This window comes from Emys orbicularis, chromosome 2, assembly GCF_028017835.1.
Source record: "Emys orbicularis isolate rEmyOrb1 chromosome 2, rEmyOrb1.hap1, whole genome shotgun sequence".
In the NCBI taxonomy this organism is placed as follows: Eukaryota; Metazoa; Chordata; order Testudines; family Emydidae; genus Emys; species Emys orbicularis.
In genome coordinates this window covers 208947218-208971464 of record NC_088684.1, presented here as the reverse complement: position 1 = coordinate 208971464, position 24247 = coordinate 208947218, and the positions used below count along the sequence as shown (strand labels likewise).

Genomic DNA, 24247 nt, shown 5'->3' with positions numbered 1-24247 from the left:
GTGTCTTTTTGCACAGACCTTCAAACTCTAACATCACCAAATGTACTGCTTTGATGCCTTAATTGTAGACACATTTATAGCCAGACTGCAGAAAAAACCCTTGCTCTTCAGAAAGGGAATTATATCCAATTTAAATGTATCAGATCTGATTTTTATACACACCGCTGTTGATATGAACTGAGGACTAAAGTCATGTTTAAAAAAATACTGCGACAGTATGTAAGATCCTGAGGTAGGTTATAAGTAATGAATCTTACCACCCGAAATACTGTCCCAGTATGGTGAAAGGAATTCATAGTGACCCAGCTGTATGATTTGAAACAGTTCTTCCTGATCTCGCTCCTGACTTCGGAAAGGAGGGAAGCCACACAGCAGAATATAGAGTATCACACCAGTAGCCCACATGTCTACTTCCAGTCCATAGCCTAGGGAAAAGAAACGAAAATACCATTTTTCATACCACAGGTTAAATGCCTCTTACCAAAAATACCTTTTAGAGATGAAACTCAGACTTGCAAGGAACTGCCAGCTTCATATTACATTCTTTAAGAAACACCATAGATTCACAGCTTTGCCTGCTGCTCAGAAACTCCGTTTTCTGACCAAGAGTGGTGAATGGAAGAAGTAGTGACCAAGGCACCTCTTGACAAACTGTGTACTACACTATACTATCATTTTATAATAATAGTCCTTCCATAGCATCTTTCCTCTTCAAACATTGTCAGCGTCACAACACCAGTGTCTATTATAGCTTAATTGAAAAAAGGCAGCATACATTTAAAAAATACCCTTGTAAACCAGTTCTTTTTAGGTTCACATTCCCTTCCACAAGCAGTAAACAGATCCCGAGTTTCCTTTGTAATTCTGTATGATTACAGATGGGTGAGTCTGCTCTACAAACAAGAACCATAAGCAGCACACTCATGCCCTGAGCCAAATTGAACCCCAAACCTTTTCCAGGTTTGAATATATTTGGATAAGAAACTCCTCAAATCTTCCTTCTCTCTCTTGATCTTCCAATATGTTGGGTTGTTGCTTAGTGTGACCATTCAGGTTTACTGCCTTCTCTTGCACTGATGGGACTTTAAGGTTGTAGGGGCTTCGACCACGAGGTAGAAGAAAACAGGAATCTTCAGTGAGTAACACCAAAACAATCCTCCTTTCTTTACACAGTTTTAACAAACATAATCTATGCTAGTTTGATTCTTGTCATCTGAGAAGAATATACATTTTAGTATTAATACATTAATAATAGGAAGGTTAGTGAGGTTTCTTTAGTGACAAGCAATGCACAGAAATATTTTATGAACAGAAAAGGCAGAGTAATTGATTTTTTAAAAAAATGATATTATATTCACCCTTCTCAGCAAGTATTTCAGGGGCAACATATGTTGGTGTTCCACACACAGTAAATATGGGTTTTGTAACCTTCTTTGCAAGGCCAAAATCTGCTAATTTCAACGTAGTAGATTTATCTGCATTATGCTGAACCTGTACCAAAACAAAAACAAAACACAAAACAGATCTTTAATCCAATGGCGTTTGAGAAGCAAATGAACAGATTAAATTCAGGATGAGGATAAACAGAGAGAATAAAATCTTTAGCCCAACAGTAACAAATTCAAGTTAGCCAAAATGAAGTAAAATCAACATACCAATAAACAAGAGCAGTCTGTACATTCAGAAAGTCAGAAAGACATGAATATTTTCAGAAGGAAAGGCTATAAATGAAAAAGAAAACTCACTCTTCTATAAACTGTCTTACTCAGCAATTTCCAAGGAAAAAACAGGTGGTGTGGCGAGTATGAATAAAGAAGAAATTGTTCTTGTTTCAGACAGAGATTTCAGTGTTAATTTACCCACCATCACCACCTTTGGAAACTAAATGCTTCACAAAGAAAAAAGCTGTGGGGTTCTTTCACACTAGTAGGGTGACCAGACAGCAAGTGTGAAAAATCGAGACGGGTGTGGGGGGTAATAGGAGCCTATATAAGAAAAAGACCCAAAAATCAGGACTGTCCCTATAAAATCGGGACATCTGGTCACCCTACACACTAAGTAACATTTCTGGTCACATCAATGTTGCACAGGTATTTCAGATAAGATATCAACTTTGTAGTAGCACTGCAAACTGATTCCCCTCAACTTGATTCATTTATATGGCACTATTAAGGTTTTTCAAAACCCGGAAATTTGCACATTATTCTGCCCAAATCTGTACTCTACATCCTGTTATGGAAATGGATATGGGTGGGGTTGAACATAGGAATAATATAGAAAGGATAGGAGGGAGGGACCCTGACTCTGGAGCATTCTTCTTATCACTATACATCATTGGCAGATTACATCTCTGATATCCCTCTGGAAAATATTCAAAATGTACCTTCCATCCTAGTTTTGTTAGTACAGATATTTAATATTAATTTTTTTAAACCATAATTAATGAAACATGACATTTGAGAACCAAAGTACTAGAAAGTCCAGCAATGCAGAAATGCTATTGAGCATATTAATATTCTTAATATTAGTACAGTACTTAGTATTCATACTAAATTTTAAAAAGAAAACTAATCATGTCTTTGCTTTGAAAGAGAAAGTGTTAGCCTCTATCAAAATAGGAAACAAAGAAATGTGGCTAACTTTTCTGCAAGAAATCCAGCAAAATCCAGAGAAATCTGGACTTCTCAGGTTTTGAAGGGATAAGTTAGAATGTGAGATGCCAAGCACACCCCACATTCCGTAATCACAGCTTGAGATGGCCAAAAATTCAAGATGGTCCTTGTAACAAAACAACTGAGGGCATAGATGGGATGAGGTCTGCTATCCCATATGCACTACCCAGTTAAAGTACATTTGTATTCATTGCAAAAATTATAAACATAGCAATGCTCCCGAATCCATTAAGCAAAAAAAAATTTTTTAAAGACAGTTTCAATTAAAAAAAGAAAATAAGGTATGTATTTATAGCTAATAAAAAATCCATACCACTTTTTAGTAATGCACACCCAAACCTGCTGGGTTTTTTTAAGAATTAGTCAACTCCCCTGATGACATTTTGTATTCTAATTTCTCAGCTGACAAAATGCAAAAAACATTATTATTTATACAAAGATAACCAACCACAGTTTTCTGGAGCATTGTCTATACATAGAGCAGTGGTGGGCAACCTGCGGCCCGCATCCACTGGCGGGCCACCAGACCATTCGTTTACATTTGCGCGGCTGCCCGCAGCTCCCAGTGGCCGCAGTTCGCCGTTCCCAGCCAATAGGAGCTGCAGGAAGTGGCACGAGCCTGGCTGTCACTTCCCGCAGCTCCCATTGGCCAGGAACAGCAAACCGGAGCCACTGGGAGCTGTGGGCAGCTGCACAGATGTAAACAAACAGTCTGGCAACCCAGCAGCGGATTACCCTGACGGGCCGCATGCGGCCCACGAGCCACAGGTTGCCCACCACTGACAGAGGGAAACTCAGTCCAGGTTACCTTGTAGAGCTCACACTCTAAGAATACAAGCAACAAATCAAGAAGGATACAAGGATACAATCGAAATACATAAAGACTTTATGTACAATGTGTATGTATGTGCTTCCTGTATGTAGATGTCTATGTATACCTACGTACATATACACGGAATGTTTTTCAAATATTTAATAAATGCATATCAAATATACCCAACTGCCACTTAAACCCTGCAAATTATCTTATTAAAATAAAAGTGAAATTCTCACATCCTCATTTACAAACTTGGGGACATTGGCCCCAGTCCTGCAATGAGTTCCATGCAGGCAGACTGCTGCTCCTGTGCAGAACCCCAGTCAACTCAATGAGGAGTGTGTGGGTACCAGCATCCACCCATGCTGAATGGGACATTGTCTTTTCTCTTTTATCAACCAATCTTCAACTTTACTCTCTCATTATAACACAAGGTGGCGATGGTGCACCACCTGTTATTTCAGACCACCACCGATTTGTTTTCCTTTCACATAGCAGCGAACTAGGTAGGAATACTAAACATCTTTGATATATTTTATGGCTATGTAAAAAACACACCTTTCAAAGAAAGTGCTGTAAATTGTTGGGATGCTTGGAGGCCCCAACCACATAGTGATCTGCTAGCTCATTGTGCCTGGAAACAATTTAAAAGCCAGCCCAGGTGGGGTGGCTATCATTGCTCCACACAGTCCTTTTATCCCTGTCTCCTTATCATCTCTCTCTCTCTCTCTCTGCTATAGAGCCTTTCATCAGGCATCAGAAAAGCAAGTAGACTTCCCCTACAGAAATGTTTATACACTCTGGTAGAATAAATTACTTGTCAATCTCTTTTTCCTTCTGAGATCAAAGTATATAATCTCAGTGATGTGACCGAGATCCATGGCTCCACAGCCCACTGAGCTGAAAACCGACTGCCTCTCCCAAGCCTACAGTGTATGTTCCATGGGACAGAGTACAATCTTGTCAACAAAACATGGCGGTTAGTGCTGCCACCATCATAGTTAGGGTTTTCTAATGCATCCATCACTGTGCACCCATAGGATTTCTATTACCAAGCCACTATTTGACTTGGAAGGAAGGGCCATTGCAGCAGTGGATCCTCTTTTCCCCTCTCCATTATCCTGACCACGGCTACTCCTGCTCCTCTTCTCTGGCCATGTCTACACTATGAAGCTGGGCCATGTTTAACAGGAGGTGTCAAATCCTGCTTCTCCTACACCCCTTCAACTGACATTAAACAGGTGTCTTGTTTTTGTGGGACAGAGTCAACCACACTCAACATCTGTGGTAGCAAAGTTTGCTTGCTCGACAGCGAAGTTTAGCTCAGCTGACTGAGTTAGTTGCTCGGAGGGAGACCGAGCAGCTGCATTCACCTGATGTTGAGCATATTTTGTTTCTGTAGTGCAGCCACAGCCCTTATGCCTCCCAGTTCTGCTGCACTGAGTGTGGAAGGAGCTGGCAGACAGAGGAGTAAAAAACAAAAACAATGAGAGCAAATGACTGCTGCAAAAGTTGCCACTGATAGGTGGAGGGCAACACTACACGGGGAAAAAAATAGTTTTTCTCTCATCATAGAATCATAGAAGATTAGAGTTGGAAGAGACCTCAGGAGGTCATCTAGTCCAACCCCCTGCTCAAAACAGGACCAACCCCAACTAAATCATCCCAGCCAGGGCTTTGTCAAGCCAGGCCTTAAAAACCTCTAAGGAAGGAGATTCCACCACCTCCTTCGGTAACCCATTCCAGTGCTTCACCACCCTCCTAGTGAAATAGTTTTTCCTAATATCCAACCTAGACCTCCCCCACTTCAACTTGAGACCATTGCTCCTGGTTTTGTCATCTGCCACCACTGAGAACAGCCTAGCTCCATCCTCTTTGGAACCCCCCTTCAGATCGTTGAAGGCTGCTCTCAAATCCTCCCTCACTCTTCTCTTCTGCAGACTAAATAACCCCAGTTCCCTCAGCTTCTCCTCCTAAGTCATGTGCCCCAGCCCCCTAATTATTTTCGTTGCCCTCCGCTGGATTCTCTCCAATTTGTGCACATCCTTTCTGTAGTGGGGGGCCCAAAACTAGTCGCAATACTCCAGATGTGGCCTCACCAGTGCCGAATAGAGGGGAATAATCACTTCCCTCCTTCTGCTGGCAATGCTCCTACTAATGCAGCCCAATATGCTGTTAGCCTTCTTGGCAACAAGGGCACACTGCTGACTCATATCCAGCTGCTCGTCCACTGTAATCCCCAGGTCCTTTTCTGCAGAACTGCCGCTTAGCCAGTCGGTCTCCAGCCTGTAGCGGTACATGGGATCCTTCCGTCCTAAGTGCAGAACTCTGCACTTGTCCTTTTTGAACCTCATTAGATTTCTTTTGGCCCAATCCTCCAATTTGTCTTCGCCACTCTGGACCCTATCCCTACCCTCCAGCATATCTACCTCTCCCCCAAGCTTAGTGTCATCCACAAACTTGCTGAGGGTGCAATCCATCCCATCATCCAGATCATTAATGAAGATTTTGAACAAAACCGGCCCCAGGACCGACCCCTGGGACATTCCGCTTGATACCGGCTGTCAACTAGACATCTAGCCGTTGATCACTACCCGTTGAGCCCAACAATCTAGCCAGCTTTCTATCCACCTTATAGTCCATTCATCCAATCCACAGTACTTTAACTTGCTGGCAAGAATACTGTGGGAGACCGTATCAAAAGCTTTGCTACAGTATATTATGGTATATCACGTCCACCGCTTTCCCCATATCCACAGAGCAGGTTATCTCATCATAGAAGGCAATCAGGTTGGTCAGGCATGACTTGCCCTTGGTGAATCCATGTTGACTCTTCCTGATCACCTTCCTCTCCTCCAAGTGCTTCAAAATGGATTAGTTGAGGATCTGCTCCATGATTTTTCCGGGGACTGAGATGAGGCTGATCGGTCTGTAGTTCCCCAGATTCTCCTTCTTCCCTTTTTTAAAGATGGGCACAAGTTTTCAAAGATAATGGCCAATGGCTCTGCAATCACATCAGCCAAGACCCTCAGCACCCTCGGATGCATTGTATCCGGCCCCATGGACTTGTGCATGTCTAGCTTTTCTAAATAGTCCTTTACCTGTTCTTTCACCACTGATGGCTGCTCACCTCCTCCCCATACTGTGCTGCCCAATGCAGCAGTCTGGAAGCTGACATTGAGTACTTCAGCTTTTTCCACATCATCTGTCACTAGGTTGCCTCCCCCATTCAGTAAGGGTCCCACACTTTCCCTGACCTTCTTCTTCTTGCTAACATATCTGCAGAAACCCTTCCTTTTAACCTTTACATCCCTTGCTAGCTGCAAAGGTCCAGGGTCCATATTCTGCTGCTCTCCTTTCTTCCTTTTCTCAGGATCCTGAACTCGACCATCTCATGGTCACTGCTGCCCAGGTTGCCACCCACTTCTACTTCCCAAACCAATTATTCCCTCTTTGTGAGCAGCAGGTCAAGAGGAGCATGGTCCCTAGGTGGTTCCTCCAGCATTTGCACCAGGAAGTTGTTCCCAACACTCTCCAAAAACTTCCTGGATTGTCTGTGCACTGCTGTATTGCTCTCCCAGCAGATGTCAAGGTGATTGAAGTCCCCCATGAGAACTAGGGCCTCTGATCTGGAAACTTCTGTTAGTGGTCCGAAGAAAGCCTCATCTAGAGAGAAGAAAGCTCCCTGGTCTGGTGGTCTATAGCAGACGCCCACTACGGCATCACCCTTTTTGCTCTCACCTCTAAACTTAACCCAAAGACTCTCAACAGGCTTTTCTCCAGCTTCAGACTGGTGCTCTGAGCAATCATACTGCTCTCTTACATACATTGCAACTCCTCCACCTTTTCTCCCCCATCTGTCCTTCTTGAATAGTTTATACCCATCCATGACAGTGCTCCAGTCATGTGAATTACCCCACCAAGTCTCTGTTATTCCAATCACATCATAGTTCTTTGACCGTACCAGGACTTCCAATTCTTCCTGCTTGTTTCCCAGGCTTCTTGCATTCGTGTACAGGCACTTAAGATAACTAGCCGATTACCCTACTTTCTCAGTTTGAATCAGGAGGCCTCCCCTGTTGCACCCTCCTCCTTGAGTTTCCTCCCGGTATCCCACTTCCCCACTTACCTCAGGGCTTAGGTCTCCCAGTGAACCTAGTTTAAAGCCCTCCTCACTAGGTTAGCAAGCCTGCCTGCGAAGATGCTCTTCCCTCTCTTTGTTAGCCGGATCCCATCACTTCCTAGCAATCCTTCTTCCTGGAACAACACCATCCCATGGTCAAAGAATCCGAAGCCCTCTCTCCAACACCACCTGCGCAACCAAGCATTTACTTCCACAATTCGATGGTCCCTACCTGGGCCTTTTCCTTCAACAGAGAGGATGGACGAGAACATGACTTGCGCCTCAAACTCCTTTATCCTTCTTCTCAGAGCCACATACTCTGCAGTGACCTGCTCAAGGTCATTCTTGGCAGTATCATTCATGCCCACATGGAGAAGTAGGAAGGGGTAGCGGTCCAAGGGCATGACCAGTCTCGGCAGACACACCGTCACGTCCTGAATTCTAGATCCGGGCAAGCAGCACACTTCTCAAGTTTCCTGGTCTGGACAGCAGATGGATGACTCTGTCCCTCCTCTTGGGAGTGGTGGTCATGGAACCCCCATCCCTAGGACAATGCATCCCATGCCTTCCGGTTGATGGGGTCTCCTTCTGATCCCTTCCCTCAGATGACTCTTCCACCATAACAACTCTAACTCAGGAACCAACCCATGCAACAAACCTCGATGCCAACTGTGCCCACATATCTACACCAGCAACACCATCACAGGACCTAACCAGATCAGCTACAACATCACTGGCTCATTCACCTGCACGTCCACCAATGTTATATATGCCATCATATGCCAGCAATGCCCCTCTGCTATGTACATTGGCCAAACTGGACAGTCACTACGCAAGAGGATAAATGGACACAAGTCAGATATCAGGAATGGCAATATACAAAAACCTGTAGGAGAACACTTCAACTTCCCTGGCCACACAATAGCAGATGTAAAGGTAGCCATCTTACAGCAAAAAAACTTCAGGACCAGACTCCAAAGAGAAACTGCTGAGCTCCAGTTCATTTGCAAATTTGACACCATCAGATCAGGATTAAACAAAGACTGAATGGCTATCCAACTACAGAAGCAGTTTTTCCTCCCTTGGTGTTCACACCTCAACTGCTAGCAGAGCACCTCACCCTCCCTGATTGAACTAACCTCGTTATCTCCATACTGATTTATACCTGCCTCTGGAGATTTCCATCACTTGCATCTGAAGAAGTGAGGTTCTTACCCACGAAAGCTTATGCTCCCAATACTTCTGTTAGTCTTAAAGGTGCCACAGGACCCTCTGTTGCTTTTTACAGATTCAGACTAACACAGCTACCCCTCTGATACTTGAGGGTTGATACTTGGGTCTCTAGTCCTTTAACCTTCTCTTCCAATATTGAGACCAGCTTCCACTTCATACAGATGAAGTCACTTCTATCCTCTCGGAGAAAGACAAACGTGACACATCCTGTACAGGTCAGAACAGCTGATCGCTCACTATCCATATTGTCTTCCTTCTAAGAGCCTCTTCAGATGCTATATTTACTGCTCACAGAAGCCTGAAAGGCAAAAACTCTGTGGGAACTCCCCGCAGGCAAACTCCCTCTGTTTGCTTCTCCTCGGTTCGCGGCTCACTCGCTTCGTAGCTGGCTGCTTTTTTATAAAGCTGCTGGCTCGAAGCAGTTGTCCCGGCTCAAAGCCTTCCCTCCAATCAACGACTCAAGGCCCACCTGGAAAAAAGCACTCCCAATTCACACTTTTCAAACCACCACACCTCCCATTCCCCAAGTCCTGGAAGTTGTCAGTGAATCCAGTATGAGGACAGGCTCAGATAGTCAAGGAGAAAACGGAAACACTGTAGGGTTCCAACACCCATAGCATCACTCTTTGGCCTGGTCTATACTATGAGTTTAATTCGAATTTAGCAGCATTAAATCGAATTAACCCTGCACCCGTCCACACAACGAAGCCATTTATTTCGAAATAAAGGGCTCTTAAAATCGATTTCTGTACTCCTCCCCGACGAGCGGAGTAGCGCCAAAATCAATATTGTCATTTCGAATTAGTATTAGTGTGGCCACAATTCGATGGTATTGACCTCCGGGAGCTATCCCACAGTGCACCATTGTGACCGCTCTGGACAGCAATCTGAACTCGGATGCACGGGCCAGGTAGACAGGAAAAGCCCCGCGAACGTTTGAATTTCATTTCCTGTTTGCCCAGCACAGGAGAGCACAGGTGACCACAGAGAGCTCATCAGCACAGGTAACCATGCAGGCCAATAATCGAAAAAGAGCACCAGCATGGACCGTACGGGCGGTACTGGATCTGATCACTATATGGGGAGAGGATTCAGTGCTAGCAGAACTTCGTTCGAAAAGACGAAATGCCAAAACTTTTGAAAAAATCTCCAAGGGCATGATGGAGAGAGGCCACAATAGGGACTCAGAGCAGTGCCGCGTGAAAGTCAAGGAGCTCAGACAAGCCTATCAGAAAATAAAGGAGGCAAACAGTCGCTCCGGGTCAGAGCCGCAGACATGCCACTTCTACGCTGAGCTGCATGCAATTCTAGGGGAGGCCGCCACCACTACCCCTCCTCTGACTGTGGATTCCGAGGCGGGGGTAATCTCATCAGCCACACCTGAGGATTCTGCGGACAGGAAGAGGAGGAGGAGGAGGAGGAGGACGAGCTTGCGGAGAGCACACAGCACTCTGTTCTCCCCAACAACCAGGATCTTTTTCTCAGCCTGACTGAAGTACCCTCCCAAGCCTCCCAAGCCAGTACCCAAGACCATGACCCCATGGAAGGGATCTCAGGTGAGTTTACCTTTTAAAATATAAAACATGGTTTAAAAGCAAGCGTTTTTTAATGATTAATTTGCCCTGAGGACTTGGGATGCATTCGCGGCCAGTACAGCTACTGGAAAAGTCTGTTAATGTGTCTGGGGATGGAGCGGAAATCCTCCAGGGACATCTCCATGAAGCTCTCCTGGAGGTACTCCAAAAGCCTTTGCAGAAGGTTTCTGGGCAGTGCAGCCTTATTCCGTCCTCCATGGTAGGACATTTGACCACGCCATGCTAGTAGCAAGTAATCTGGTATCATTGCACGACAAAGGGAGGAGGGATAGCTCAGTGGTTTGAGCATTGGTCTGCTAAACCCAGGGTTGTGAGTTCAATCCTCAAGGGGGTCACTTAGGGATCTGGGGAAAAAATCAGTACTTGGTCCTGCTAGTGACAGGGGGCTGGGGGGCTGGACTCTATGACCTTTCAAAGTCCCTTCCAGTTCTAGGAGATAGGATGTCTCCATTAATTTATTTATTTTTATTAAAGCCTGGCAGCGTATGGTCCCGGTGTTTGCTGGCATTCAAGCAACATCCGTTCTTTATCTCACTGTGTAATCCTCAGGAGAGTGATATCGCTCATGGTAACCTGGTTGAAATACGGGAATTTAATTAAGGGGACAGAGGTGGCCCTTCCTCATGGGCTGTTTGCCTGTGACTGAAAAGAAATCCTTCCCTGTAGTAAGCCAAGCGCAGGAGGGCGGGGGGGGATTGGCGCTGAGCTTTTCACGTGTGGCTAGCAGGGATCTTCCCTGATACCAGCCACGCGGTTGGGGAAGGGATAAAGCGATCATCCCAGAGAATTGGATGGGGGGGGGGTTAGTTTGTTTTCTGCTGCTGAAGGTTAACAGGAAAACCGCAGCACTCAACGGGCTTTACTTGGTATGTGGGAAAGGAGGACGCAGAAGCCGAAAGACAATGGCTTACCATGGCCGCATGCAAGCCGAATTCTGTTGCCCGGACCTGCGTCTGTGATCTCTAGCAGCAAATCCACAGGCACTCAATATTAAGAGGCAAAATGCGACCTTGCACACAAATCACATGTGCTATGTAATGTGAATAGCGTTGTTCACCGTGAAAGAGTATAAGCATTGTTCTGTAAAATGTATCTTTTTTAAAAATTCTCTCCTTTTTTCCCTCCCTCCAGCAGCTGCAAATTTTTCAAGCCTCCCTCCTCCGTCCCGAAGGCTATCTCAGATAAGGCGTTGGAAAAAGAGGACGCGAGACGAGATGTTCGCGGAAATCATGGAATCCACCCACAATGAAAGAGCTCATCTGAATGAGTGGAAGGACACGGTTTCAAAGTATAGGAAAGATGCCAGTGAACGTGAGGACAGGAGGGACCAACGTGAGGACATGAGGGACCAGCGTGAGGACATGAGGGACGCTCGAGATGAGAGGTGGCGGCAGGAAGATCAGAGGAGGCAGGATGCAACGCTGGGGCTGCTGCGTGAGCAAACAGACATGCTCCGGCGTCTGGTGGAGCTTCAGGAACGGCAGCAGGATCACAGACTGGCGCTACAGCCCCTGTATAACCCCTCTCCCCCCTCACCATGTTCCATAGCCTCCTCACCCAGACGTGTAAGAACGCGGGGGGGGGAGGCTCCGTGCACCCTCCCATTCCACCCCAGTGGACAGCCCAAGCAAAAGGCTGTCATTTTTTTTTAGTGGCCTTTTCCTTCCCTCTGATCCTCCTCCCAAACCCCACCCGGGCTACCTTGTCAGTTCTCTCCCTCTTTTTATAATCAATTAATAAAGAATACATGATTTTTAAACGATAGTGACTTTATTTCCTTTGAAAGCAAGCTGTGATCGAAGGGGGAGGGTGGGTTGCCTACAGAGAATGAGTCAATAAAGGGGGCGGGTTTTCATCAAGGAGAAACAAACAGAACTTTCACACGGTAGCCTGGCCAGTCATGAAACTGGTTTTCAAAGCTTCTCTGATGCGCCGCGCTTCCTAGTGTGCTCTTCTAATCGCCCTGGTGTCTGGCTGCGCGTAATCAGCAGCCAGGCGATTTGCCTCAGCCTCCCACCCCGCCATAAAGGTCTCCCCCTTATTCTCACAGAGATTGTGGAGCACACAGCAAGCAGCAATAACAATGGGGATATTGGTTTGGCTGAACTCTGAGCAAGTCAGTAACGTGCGCCAGTGACCTTTTAAACGGCCAAATGCACATTCTACCACCATTCTGCACTTGCTCAGCCTGTAGTTGAACAGCTCCTGACTCCTGTCCAGGCTGCCTGTGTATGGCTTCATGAGCCATGGCATTAAGGGGTAGGCTGGGTCCCCAAGGATAACTATAGGCATTTCAACATCCCCAACAGTTATTTTCTGGTCCGGGAAGTAAGTCCCTTGCTGCAGCCGTTTAAACAGAGTAGTGTTCCTGAAGACGCGAGCGTCATGAACCCTTCTCAGCCAGCCCACGTTGATGTTGGTGAAACGTCCCCTGTGATCCACCAGTGCTTGCAGCACCATTGAAAAGTAACCCTTGCGGTTTATGTACTGGGTACCCTGGTGCTCTGGTGCCAAGATAGGGATATGGGTTCCATCTATCGCCCCACCACAGTTAGGGAATCCCATTGCAGCAAAGCCATTCACTATGACCTGCACATTTCCCAGAGTCACTACCTTTCGTAGCAGCAGCTCAATGATTGCTTTGGCTACTTGCATGACAGCAGCCCCCACAGTAGATTTGCCCACTCCAAATTGATTCCCGACTGACCGGTAGCTGTCTGGCGTTGCAAGCTTCCACAGGGCTATCGCCACTCGCTTCTCAACTGTGAGGGCTGCTCTCATCCTGGTATTCTGGCGCTTCAGGGCAGGGGAAAGCAAGTCACAAAGTTCCATGAAAGTGCCCTTACGCATGCGAAAGTTTCGCAGCCACTGGGAATCGTCCCACACCTGCAACACTATGCGGTCCCACCAGTCTTTGCTTGTTTCCTGGGCCCAAAATCGGTGTTCCACGGATAGAACCTGCCCCGTTAACAACATGATCTCCAAAGCGCCGGGACCCGCGGTTTGAGAGAATTCTGTGTCCATGTCCATGTCCTCATCACTCTCGTCGCCGCGCTGCCGTCGCCACCTCCTCCTTGCCTCGTTTTTCTGGTCCTGGTTCAGCATAAACTGCACGATAATGCGCGAGGTGTTTACAATATTCATGACTGCTGTCTTGAGCTGAGCGGGCTCCATGCTTGCCGTGGTATGGCATCTGCTGTGTTCACCCAGGAAAAAAGGCGCGAAACGGTTGTCTGCCATTGCTTTCATGGAGGGAGGGGTGAGGCTATACCCAGAACCACCTGCGACAATGTTTTTTGCCCCATCAGGCACTGGGATCTCAACCCAGAATTCCAATGGGCGGGGGAGACTGCGGGAACTATGGGATAGCTATGGGATAACTACACACAGTGCAACGCTCCGGAAATCGACGCTAGCCCCGGTACATGGACGCACACCGCCGAATTAATGTGCTTAGTGTGGCCGCATACATGTGACTTTATACAATCTGTTTCCAAAATTCGAATTCTGTAAATTCGGATTAATCCCATAGTGTAGACATACCCTTTGTTTAAACTGATGACACTCCCCTCCCCAGGACCCATTCCAGACCCCATTACCTGCCCAATGCATACGACAATGGGATGAGACTATTAGCTTGTGTTTGACATTTGTCATTGCTAGTCTTCAATTGACAGCACTTTAAGATTACTGGGAGCAGTTCCTCCTAGTCCTATGCCATTTTTTCAGTCTGTCTGAAGCCTCAGGGAAACAGTACTACAATGGGTCACATTAAAAGGTCAGAAAGTTAAAAGCTATTTCTTGAATGTATTGTGTTTATAAAGGTGCTTATTGGACAGCACATAAGTGCCTTACAAAAACCACCACCACCAAGCATTATAATTAGAAATAAAGAGCAATCAGCTCAAATAGAATATCAATCAAGACCTAAGATTCTATAGGACAAATGCAAGACCCCAGTGACAAGCAACCCACCAAAGAAACGAACACAGTTCCTGGTTCACATGAAGAATGGGAAAGAAAGGGGCTTGACAACTAAAGAAAAAGGAAAACAAAACCAACAAAATGACAGCTGACATTCTGCAGAACCTGACAGGTTGATAAAGTTTAAGCTCCCTGGCTAAGCTTTTAACATTGAGTTTTATAATATTGTGGTCATTATGGATTTGTTTGTTCATTCGTTTAAAAGGAATTTTTCCTTGCAAGGCTTTCATAAATATGATAATTTCAAACAGCGTTTCACAGCAGTATCTACAAATACACAAAACAATATTGGAGGTTCCTAAACTCATTTGTAATAAGAGCCCATTCAACCTCTTAAATATGATATGATTGATATACCCAATTACAACCAGTTGAGGTGTTTTTCTATAAACAGTATCTATTATAGGAATTCAGCCAAGTAACAGTAGGAGGCCTCTAAAACACAAATTTGTAAACAGCTATTTCTCATTAGCTTTAAATATCCATGCTCTAATATGAACAAATATCTGCTGAACCTTAGGTACGTTTCTCTTCATAAAATCTTCTGTATCCCATTGTACCTTATCTGTATGCAGCAGTGTGGCCAACATGAACATATTAATCCTGTAAATGTTCACTAGGAGACAGATTCTCCATTACTTTGCACCTTGTGTAGTCATTTATAGCAGTATAAAGTGGGTGTAAAGTGCCAGAAAATCTTTGCACTGGAATAAGTACCTACACACATGCAGGGAAATGGAGAATCAAGCCCCAAGTATTTTTACCAGCATTGATTTAATTTTGGTAAAGATTGGAAGAAGAGGCCTGGTTCATAATGGAAAACAAGCTTCAGAAAGAGTGCACTTAAATTCTGAGCCTTTCATGCCAAAATAATAGGGTGTGCAGGCCCTGCTCAAGGCATAGCATAGAAATACACTTCTCCCCATACCCGACTGCTTCGATACACACCATGTCCTCCATCTTTTCTCATGCAGACCAGATCCCAAGGGATCCTCCTGAGACTGACCAGCACTCACCAGGAGCCAGTCCCCACATTGTCAGCAAGGCAGACACATCCATCTAGGTTCCAAAGCAAGCCCTCCATATCTATCCCTGTTCATTCTCTGTCTGCCCACAGGCTACTTCATCCTTTGTCACACTGGACTTACTCCAGCTATTCATGAGAAGCATATGTTCCTTTAGGGATTTGGCTTGCAAAGAGTCCAGTTTTTTTTCTATGTCCCTTTGCAAGCAGATGGAATTAGAGTTGTTCACGACATGCAAATACAGCCATCTGTGGTTTTCCATCTGGTCAGAATTTTGGAATACTGGTGAAGAGTACAAAATGCATGACCAGCAAAACAGAATAACTCACTTTTACCACCTTGTACAGGGCATAATCCAAAGCCCCAATCATGGAAACACTTATGCACATGCTTACATGTAATCACGAGTCGTCCCATCGACTTCAGTGGGACTGCTCACATGCTTGAAGTTAAGAATGTGTGTAAATGTTTTTGGCATTGGGAGCCAAGTTAGAATTTTGCTCTTTGGGAGAAGCTTAATACTTCAGCTGACTTCAGTACCATACTTCACTGGGACATGTATGTTTTCATTTCAGGAGACTTATCAATCAGTGAGTAAATTCCAGGTGCATGAAGTAAACAATTGCATCATGCTCTTATCATCAGTAACAGACATAATCCTTACAATGTTAGAAATCACCATACAATCTCCAGTAGAGGACTGGAGTGCTGGACTGAGTGATATAGTTGCAATAGGAAAAGTGACCTTCAAATTAACAGGTTGAATGGGCATTATTTAATAATTTTTGGTTCACATGTGATATGTTTTATGATTCAGAGTACGCGTTAGGCAAAACGTTTGCGCTTCTGAGCCTAAAAATAGGTCCCTAAATAAGAGGCCTGATTTTCAGAAGAACTGCAAACACTCAGCATCTCTGAAAGTCAGGGCACTTACTTAAGTGCACAATTGCAAGCATCTATACTATATGGCAGGCCTCTCTGTATTTATGCTAAGGAAACTGTAAGACTGATTTCTCTTCACCTTTGTACATTTATTTATTTTAAAATGATAACAGTACAGTGTGTATTTTTTCCCTACTACTGGATCTTTTCTGTACTGTATTTGTTTAAAAGCAAAAAAAAAAAAAAAAAAAAAAAAAACATATCCACAATTCTCCACCCACCCCGAAAACCCCCCAATAATTTCTGGACAGATGCAACATAACTAAACTTCAGTACTTACCAGAAGATTTTCTGGTTTCAGATCTCGGTGGACAATGTTCTTGCCATGAATATAAACTAGAGCCTCACACAGATCAGTTATCATGAGAGCAGCATCGTGCTCAGTGAACTTTACGCTCTCTATGATTGCATCAAATAGGTCCCCTCCTGGAACATACTCCAGGATTAGGTAGATCTCAGCCTCAGTTTCATACACCTCAATCAAACTCACTATGTTGGGATGACAAAGGCTCTTAATGATCAAAATTTCATTTTCCATCATGTCCTCCTTCCCCTTCAGCTTGGACTTATCAACAATTTTCATGGCATAGTTCTGATTGGTGTTGCAGCACCGGCACTCCTTCACAATAGCGAAGTTTCCATCCCCAATGGTTCTGCCTATCTCATAATAGCTCTCCACATCAGCTCTAGTACGGACATTTTGCCTCAGCCTCGTGCTTTCAAATCCTTGTGGCTTGTTTTCATCTTTGTTGGCTTTATGTTCTCCCATCTTTTTCATCCTTGTCGATTCATTCTCTCCACGCACTACATTCTCTTCCCCTACAGCACTTTCTTCTTTTGCCTTCCGCACCTCTTTGCCCTCTCCCTTTGCTTTTATGGGCTTCCCTGCATCTCCTTGATAGTCCTTCATTAGCCAACAACTTTGATTAATTCTGGAACTGCTTCTATTCTCTTTCTTTGCTTCAGGAGCCACCTGCAGAGCTTCCACAGTATTTTTCTTTATCTTTATTAACTCTTTGTCATGATTCTCATGCCTTTCCGGATCCCTTTCCTTCTCAAAACTCCTTTTTTGGTTTTCTAGCTCTTCATTAACATTCCTTTGTAAGGGTTTCCAGCTCCTTCTACAGCCAGTATCCTTCCATTCAACTTCCTCACCTTCTATAGAGTTTTCTGAAGACTTCCTGCAATTCCTCATTTTTACATTCCTTTCTAAATTATATCTCTGACACATTCCCACATTCAGGTCTCTGCTCTCAAATGAGACATCAGCCTGCCTTTCCCTTTGTAGTTTTTGCCTGAGCTGTCTCTCCCTTTGACACTTCTCACATCTCATTATCTCATCTGAACTCTTTTCTGTTTCATTCTCAAGACTTTTCTCTTGATTAAAGTACCTTTCTCCTTCTCTGGCTTTTCTAGGTGGCTTCACATCTTGCTCTCTGCCCCAACTCTCTCTGCCCCATTTTTTTTTGGCCCTCACCTTTTCTTCTTGCCTGGTCTTAGGTTGAATTTTTCCTTCATGCCTGGCTCCTAGTTGGGAAGATATGGCATCATTGCAGTTCTTGGCAATCTCTGTCTCATCAAAGCCACTATCCACAGCTTTGTCACACAGACTGCTCTTAAGTTTTTGGGACTGTTCCAAGTTTTGTTGAATTATACCAACAGCATATGGGCTACTGGGAAAAAGTTCTTGCATTACCACTTCAAAGTTCTTCAAAGTCAACTGCTCCCTTCCCATAGCAATGAATGCATCACCGTCTCTGAAGAAATCAGAAACACTTCTTATTTCTCTGCCTTTCAGGTTATAAAGTTTTCTCACACGATCATTTTTCCAACGTGGAAATCCCAGAGCTTCTGATATATCAGCCATCAGCTGTTCAAAAGTCTGGACAGATCGCCTGTTCAGAAGCAATGTGATCTTCCTGAGTGTGTGTCCACTTGGTTTCACCACTGTAACAATCCTCGGCTTTACGGGGCTATTCTCTGAATGGATAGTGTGAAAACCATTCCTGGGGTTTAAAAATGGGGAACTATAACTGTTTGCACCCAAGAAAGGTTTTCCAAAATTTCCATGACCGATGGGTGGACAAGTCCCTTGAAGTCTCCTTTGTGTTATCCTTGAGCTTATGCTGTTTAAAGTGTGGTCAAACAAGCCTCGGTGTCCTGCAACAAATAAAGAGACTGCAGATTATTCATTTTCCATCAGAGGAAATTTCCAATTAACAATTTTCTACACATCAATATATATAACTTCTGGAAGTAAAGCTAAATTCATTAAATATTGTTGAAGTGCTTTGAAATCCTTTCATAGAAGGCAGTATACACTTGCATCTCCCACAATATTTTTATTGTGTGGTAAGGGTTTCACAACACACACACACACACACACACATACACTCTCTCTCTCTCTCTCTCACACACACACACACACACACATCATTCTAACAAGAATGGCAAACTGGAATTTTCCTATGTAATACTGTATATTGAAACAAACTGGAATTTTCATTCTACTCTTCTATAAACAGAGTTTTGCACTAATTGCTTGTAAAACTACAGTAATATAAAATTATTATTTTGTGGTTCTAAATAACATCAAATGCTAATAAAAATAGTTACATTTTATCATTTAAATGCAACATACCATTTAACATTTATACTCCATCATGATACATCTCTGAGAGATATATCATCAAAATTCATAAAAATGTATCTTTAAGAATTCAGAATCACTTACAACCTATCATCTTCTGAAATGTTTGCCTGTGTTTTATATTTGTCTGTCTCAACTGCAATGTAAACTTTTCAGAGCAAATATCTTATTTTTATGTGGTTGTATAGTGCTACGTACACTCATTCAGATACCATAGTAATGGAGACCCTATAAATACCTACATAGAGTCAATGTAGGGGACTCCATAAAAAATAAAATCAATAGTGATTTTTTTTTTAGACAAGCAACCATAACTCACTATTTCCTTGGCTTCTAATATTTGGTTACTGAATATTTACTGAAAACACTGAGACCATACTTGAAAGTTTTCCACATAGGATTTCAGCACAGAATGAGTATACCCTTGTCTGGAAGAGGCCTTCAGAACCATACCAGATGCCAACCAACAGAGGAAACATTCCACTCGTGTTAAGAAATTTGTTATCTTTTCATATGATTTCCTAAAGACAGGAATGAATAAGCACTATGTTTATATGTGGTGATGGCTGACCCATGTTAAAATATGATTTATTCTTACGTGTGTAGATGGTAAAATAATATAACCATCTTAGAGAACCATGTTTTAGTTTCCATATCTATCAGGATTCAAATATGGTTCCCTTACATGATTATAATGCAGTTCTTTCTATTCACAAAGACACGAACGAAACTTTTTAATATGGTTATATCATGTTACCAACTCTGTTTAAATAGGTCTAGTTTTAAAAGTGTACTTGTATCCTGTGATGGGGTATATAAACCTCACACTGGGTCCTAAGGGGTTAAAAAGCAATACTGGGCCTAGGTAGCCCCGCCCCTCTGGGCCTGCCAAACATGCTCCGACTGGAGGAGCAGGTTAAAAGGAGCTCAGAAGCCAAGACAAAAGATGGTGGACAGGCTGAAGGAGAGAGGAGTCCTTCTCTGGGAAGCCAGACAGAAGGTTGAGCCTGAGAAGGGACCACAGAGCGGGTAAGGCCCCGGCAGTGCCTTCTCCAGCCACCACCTCCTTTGAGAACTTGCAGATCCTGCAGGGCCCTGTTCCTTTGGACAGTTTTTTGTTAAGTGATTAACAGTCTGGACTGTAGGGACCATGTCCCTAATTGAAGGGATACATAAGTAGGAAGTAGCCCAGGGCAGGAGACTTAGACTCTCTGCAAGGAGGACCCTGCTGGTGTTGCTTCCCACCAAGATCCTGGCTTGGGGCCCAGTAGAAAGGGAGGGCTTGGATCCCCATACCAAGCCCCTTTAGAGGCTGAGACCTAGATGCAGATGGAGAACAGAAGATTCCCGGCTTAGGGTCAGAAACAGGCACCTCTACCACCCTGACAGAGAGGGGCCGGAAGTTGGGTGCGCCACCCGGCCCTCTGAGCACCCTATCACATGGCCAAACATTCAATATATTTGTAGCCAAAAGGATCAGACGTGAAATGGGAGCTATAACAATTACTGGACAGTGAAGATGGAAAGTCCAGTACCCAATTTTTCAGTCGTCCAGATGGTTCCATCCCTTTAGACACAATGTTTCAAATATCCTTCTCTACCTTTCTCTCAAATCTCCATTTGCTTCTGCAGCATTCAGGGCTCCAGTCTTCAAAGTGCTGAGCATTCTGACCCCAGCCAGCAAGGCACTTCAAGCTTTGTCTAACAGCACAGGAATAGTCCCAGTGACTTCAACGGGTCAAGGCCAGAGTGCTTAGCACCTTGCAGGTTTCAAGCCTATAGTGCAGGGGTGGTCAAACTGTGGCTGGCGAGCCACATCCGGCTCTTTTACCATTAAAGTGCGGCTCGCAGAGCGCCCCCTCCCTCAGCCCCCAATTCTCCACCTACCAGACTGCAGCGGGGGGAGCTCAAAACCTCTGCCTTGCAGCAGGGTGGAGGGCCTCAGGGCTTCAGTCCTGCAAGGCACACCTGCCAGGGCTCGGGACTTCAGCAGGAGCATGGCTGAAGCCCCAAATCCTGGCTCCCGGCAGATGTGTCCTGGCCCTTGAACTTCTGAAGATTGTTGTATGTGGCTCGGAGGCCCAATAAGTTTGGCCACCCCTGCTATAGTGATTTGCTTTTTATCTTTGGGAACATCATCTTCAATATGTTAAACTATGTATCTTTGTTTGTTCCTTTCATTAACTCAGAGTAAATGAAGGAGACCATGACTCCTTTCCTAAACCTTGGGTAAAAGGGAAAGCCATTCTTAAATGGACAGTATTTCAGCATCCTCCATTTTCCCTAAAACAGCCCATCCGAGAGGCAATGTGAAAAGAAAAGAAAAGAAAAGAAAAGAAAAGAAAAGAAAAGAAAAGAAAAGAAAAGAAGTTCCTCAGATGTAATTGTGGCTCAGCAATGACGGCTGTGTATCCTTCAGCAAGTCACTTAGCTTCCTGTCTCATCATCTTCTCCATCTGTAAAATGAGAGGATATTTCTCCTCGGCAGGAGTGTTGTGAAGTAGTATTAATGTCTCTTCAGGCTGCTGTAAAGCGTTATGTAAGTGCTATGCATTATTAATGCCCAGTGGTGTACTGGAGAGAGTTATTTTTGTCTTTATTTTATAAGCATGATGACGTCCTGGTTCTTGAAAGGTCAATGTGCTCTACAAATTCCTCAGCTGTATGATTTATATTTTACCCAGAATGGAAGCCTACTGTGAATGTATGTAACTCAGATAATATATTAGTTCTCTGAAATAAAAGACAGAAAAAGAACTGAAGCTCTCCTATAAATGAAGTCTAAACCATGCTGGTTTCTAGGAAGTGATAAAGTTTGAATTTCATGCACATCTGTATGTCCACACTTCCTACGCGTATAGGCATCCACCACTGTCAAAATGTTACTTCACTGTATGGAAACAATGCAAGACAAAGTGATACAGCACATTATCCTTTTGCGGTATGAACATAATGCTGCTGTGAGAATTAACTTCTCCACAGATCATCATTCTCTGGCTTCCCACCTGTACTGCTATGAGTGTCTGCAAAAATACCCATTTATTAAAAAACCCTTGGTTAGGTTGTGGACTGATTGTTATTTTAACAAAGATGTTCCAGTATAAACTCCCACCAAGCTTAAGCCAGGCATTTAGGGGATAATTTAAAGATATGATATTTTTAATTGGAAGTTTCCAAGTTATGCCAAAAATATTTGCTAACATTAATGTTACATATCAGCATCAGGACAACGCCATAGAGGGCCCTTATCCTCTTCCTCCCTCTCTGTTGGTAACTCCACCATCCTTACTTGTCCCTCAGACTGCAACTTCAGTGCTGGTTTTTACTCCTCTCTTCCTCTTCAATTGATATTATTCCTAAATCCTGCTGTTTTTAGCATAAGGAATGGCTGGATGTTGCGAAGGGAAAACTCTTGTGCAGACCTGGTTCCACCTCCCTTAACTACTGTAAACTTCCCTTTTTTTTTTGGCCTCCCTGACTCTTTTCTTACTCCCCCACATTCCAACCAGAATGGAGCTGTGAAACTTTTCTAACATCCTCACTGCTGGGATGATATCCAGCCCCTCTTCAGATACTTTCACTGGCTTCTGCTCACATTCTATATCAAATTCAACTTCTTGTTCTCACTTTCAAGGCCCTGCACAAATTAGCTTTACTACTTCTCTGCTCTTGACTTTTTTTCACCCCACTACCTCCCTCACCACCCTTCATTCCTTCCCGGCAGCTTGCCTGATCACTACCACCACTCCTTTATCTTTTCCCACTCTCTAGACCTTCTTCAAGGCAATCACCCATGTCCGTAACCCTCTTCTTGACTCCGCCTAGCATGCTTCCAGCCTCTCCTCCATCATGCTTCTCACCCTAATCTTCCCTCAAAGTCAATGTATTTAAAATAATAACTATAAAACCTTCAAGAGGCATGCATCACTAACCTAAAACACCCATAAGATGTGTTCCCTCATCCCTCTACCCTCCCTCCATATATTCTTGCAAGTTCCTCAAGTCAAGGACCCTGATTTTTTGTTTGTAGAGTGCTATGCACATTTATGGCACCTTATAAATAATACTAATGATAGGGCTGGGAACTCTGTCAAACAAACCCATCAAAACCTTAGGAGTCTACATGTGCTATTCCAGTTTGTGATGAAAACAACAAATAAAAGCATGTAACTGGGTAAATGGAAAATGTAAGCAGCTTCCAGCATGGAAGTGCCTGAAACTGATAACACTAGAAGAAATGTTCTGAGCAACATCATAGCATAGCATGTATGCACTCTAGTGAGAGTGTGCGGAAGAGAACAGAGAGCCGAACAATATTCAAAGTGCGAAAATCATGAAATCCAGAATTTAAACTCATTCATGTCCCTATACTTGTACAAGATGCAAAGAAATAAAGTATGGATTAAGCATCCAAAATGCTTTTGTGGGAGATATGTTGAAGTCATGGAAAGCCAATGGAGAGGAAATGCATTTCTTCTTTCCATACTTATTGTAACCTATAATTGGTTGGGGGGGGGGGAAGCTACAAGGTCCTTGTAAATGCTGATATGAATCTATCTTTATATGTATCACCATGGACATATACAAATGTCAATACATATCCACATGTAAAATCTGAATGGGACAAGGATTATGAGGATTTGGTAGGTGAGAGGAGGATGTTGAGGATTGATGCTGTTGGCAAACATGGGAAGGGAGCAAAGCTGGGGAGAGTCAGTACTGGGGTAAGCCAAGCTGAGCACAGGGGCCATGAAGTTCTGCAAAAAGACATGTAGAAGGTATGCAGTTCGGGGGCGGTGGGGAGATGTAGACACATATAGGAAGAAAAATATATATAAACAGTGATGACTATCCAAATAAATAACTAACAACATAAATAACTATCTACAAGGAGATAGTCAGGATGGATTGATTAAAATCAAAGTGATTTAAATCACCAATTTTAATCACGATTTAAATTAGCAAACAGGAAACCTTAATTTATATTTTGGTTTCCATTTGTACTTTTTAGTTATTTTCTTAAAGAAAAGTTTATTCTTATAGGTTGGCAATCATTAAACCATGTTGATTTGCAACTAAATATAGGCTTTACACTATATTTGTTACACTTTTTGCTAACCAGGAGGACACTATATCTGTTCACATGTATTTAAGCAATTATATAGTTTAACATACAGATTTTTAATTTTTACATTTTTATGTTTTT

General features: G+C 43.7%; 1 protein-coding gene across 1 annotated transcript in view; it reads right to left on the bottom strand.

The window, feature by feature from the left end:
- Positions 1–24247, bottom strand: part of DCLK3 (doublecortin like kinase 3) — a 42729-nt gene that overhangs the window by 3564 nt on the left and 14918 nt on the right. Inside the window, exons 2-4 of the mRNA XM_065399625.1 lie at positions 16672–18551; positions 1359–1491; positions 258–425 (exon numbers count right to left, since the gene is read on the bottom strand). Of these exons, the coding sequence (XP_065255697.1) occupies positions 258–425; positions 1359–1491; positions 16672–18551 (2181 nt within the window). The remainder of the gene's footprint in view (positions 1–257; positions 426–1358; positions 1492–16671; positions 18552–24247) is intronic.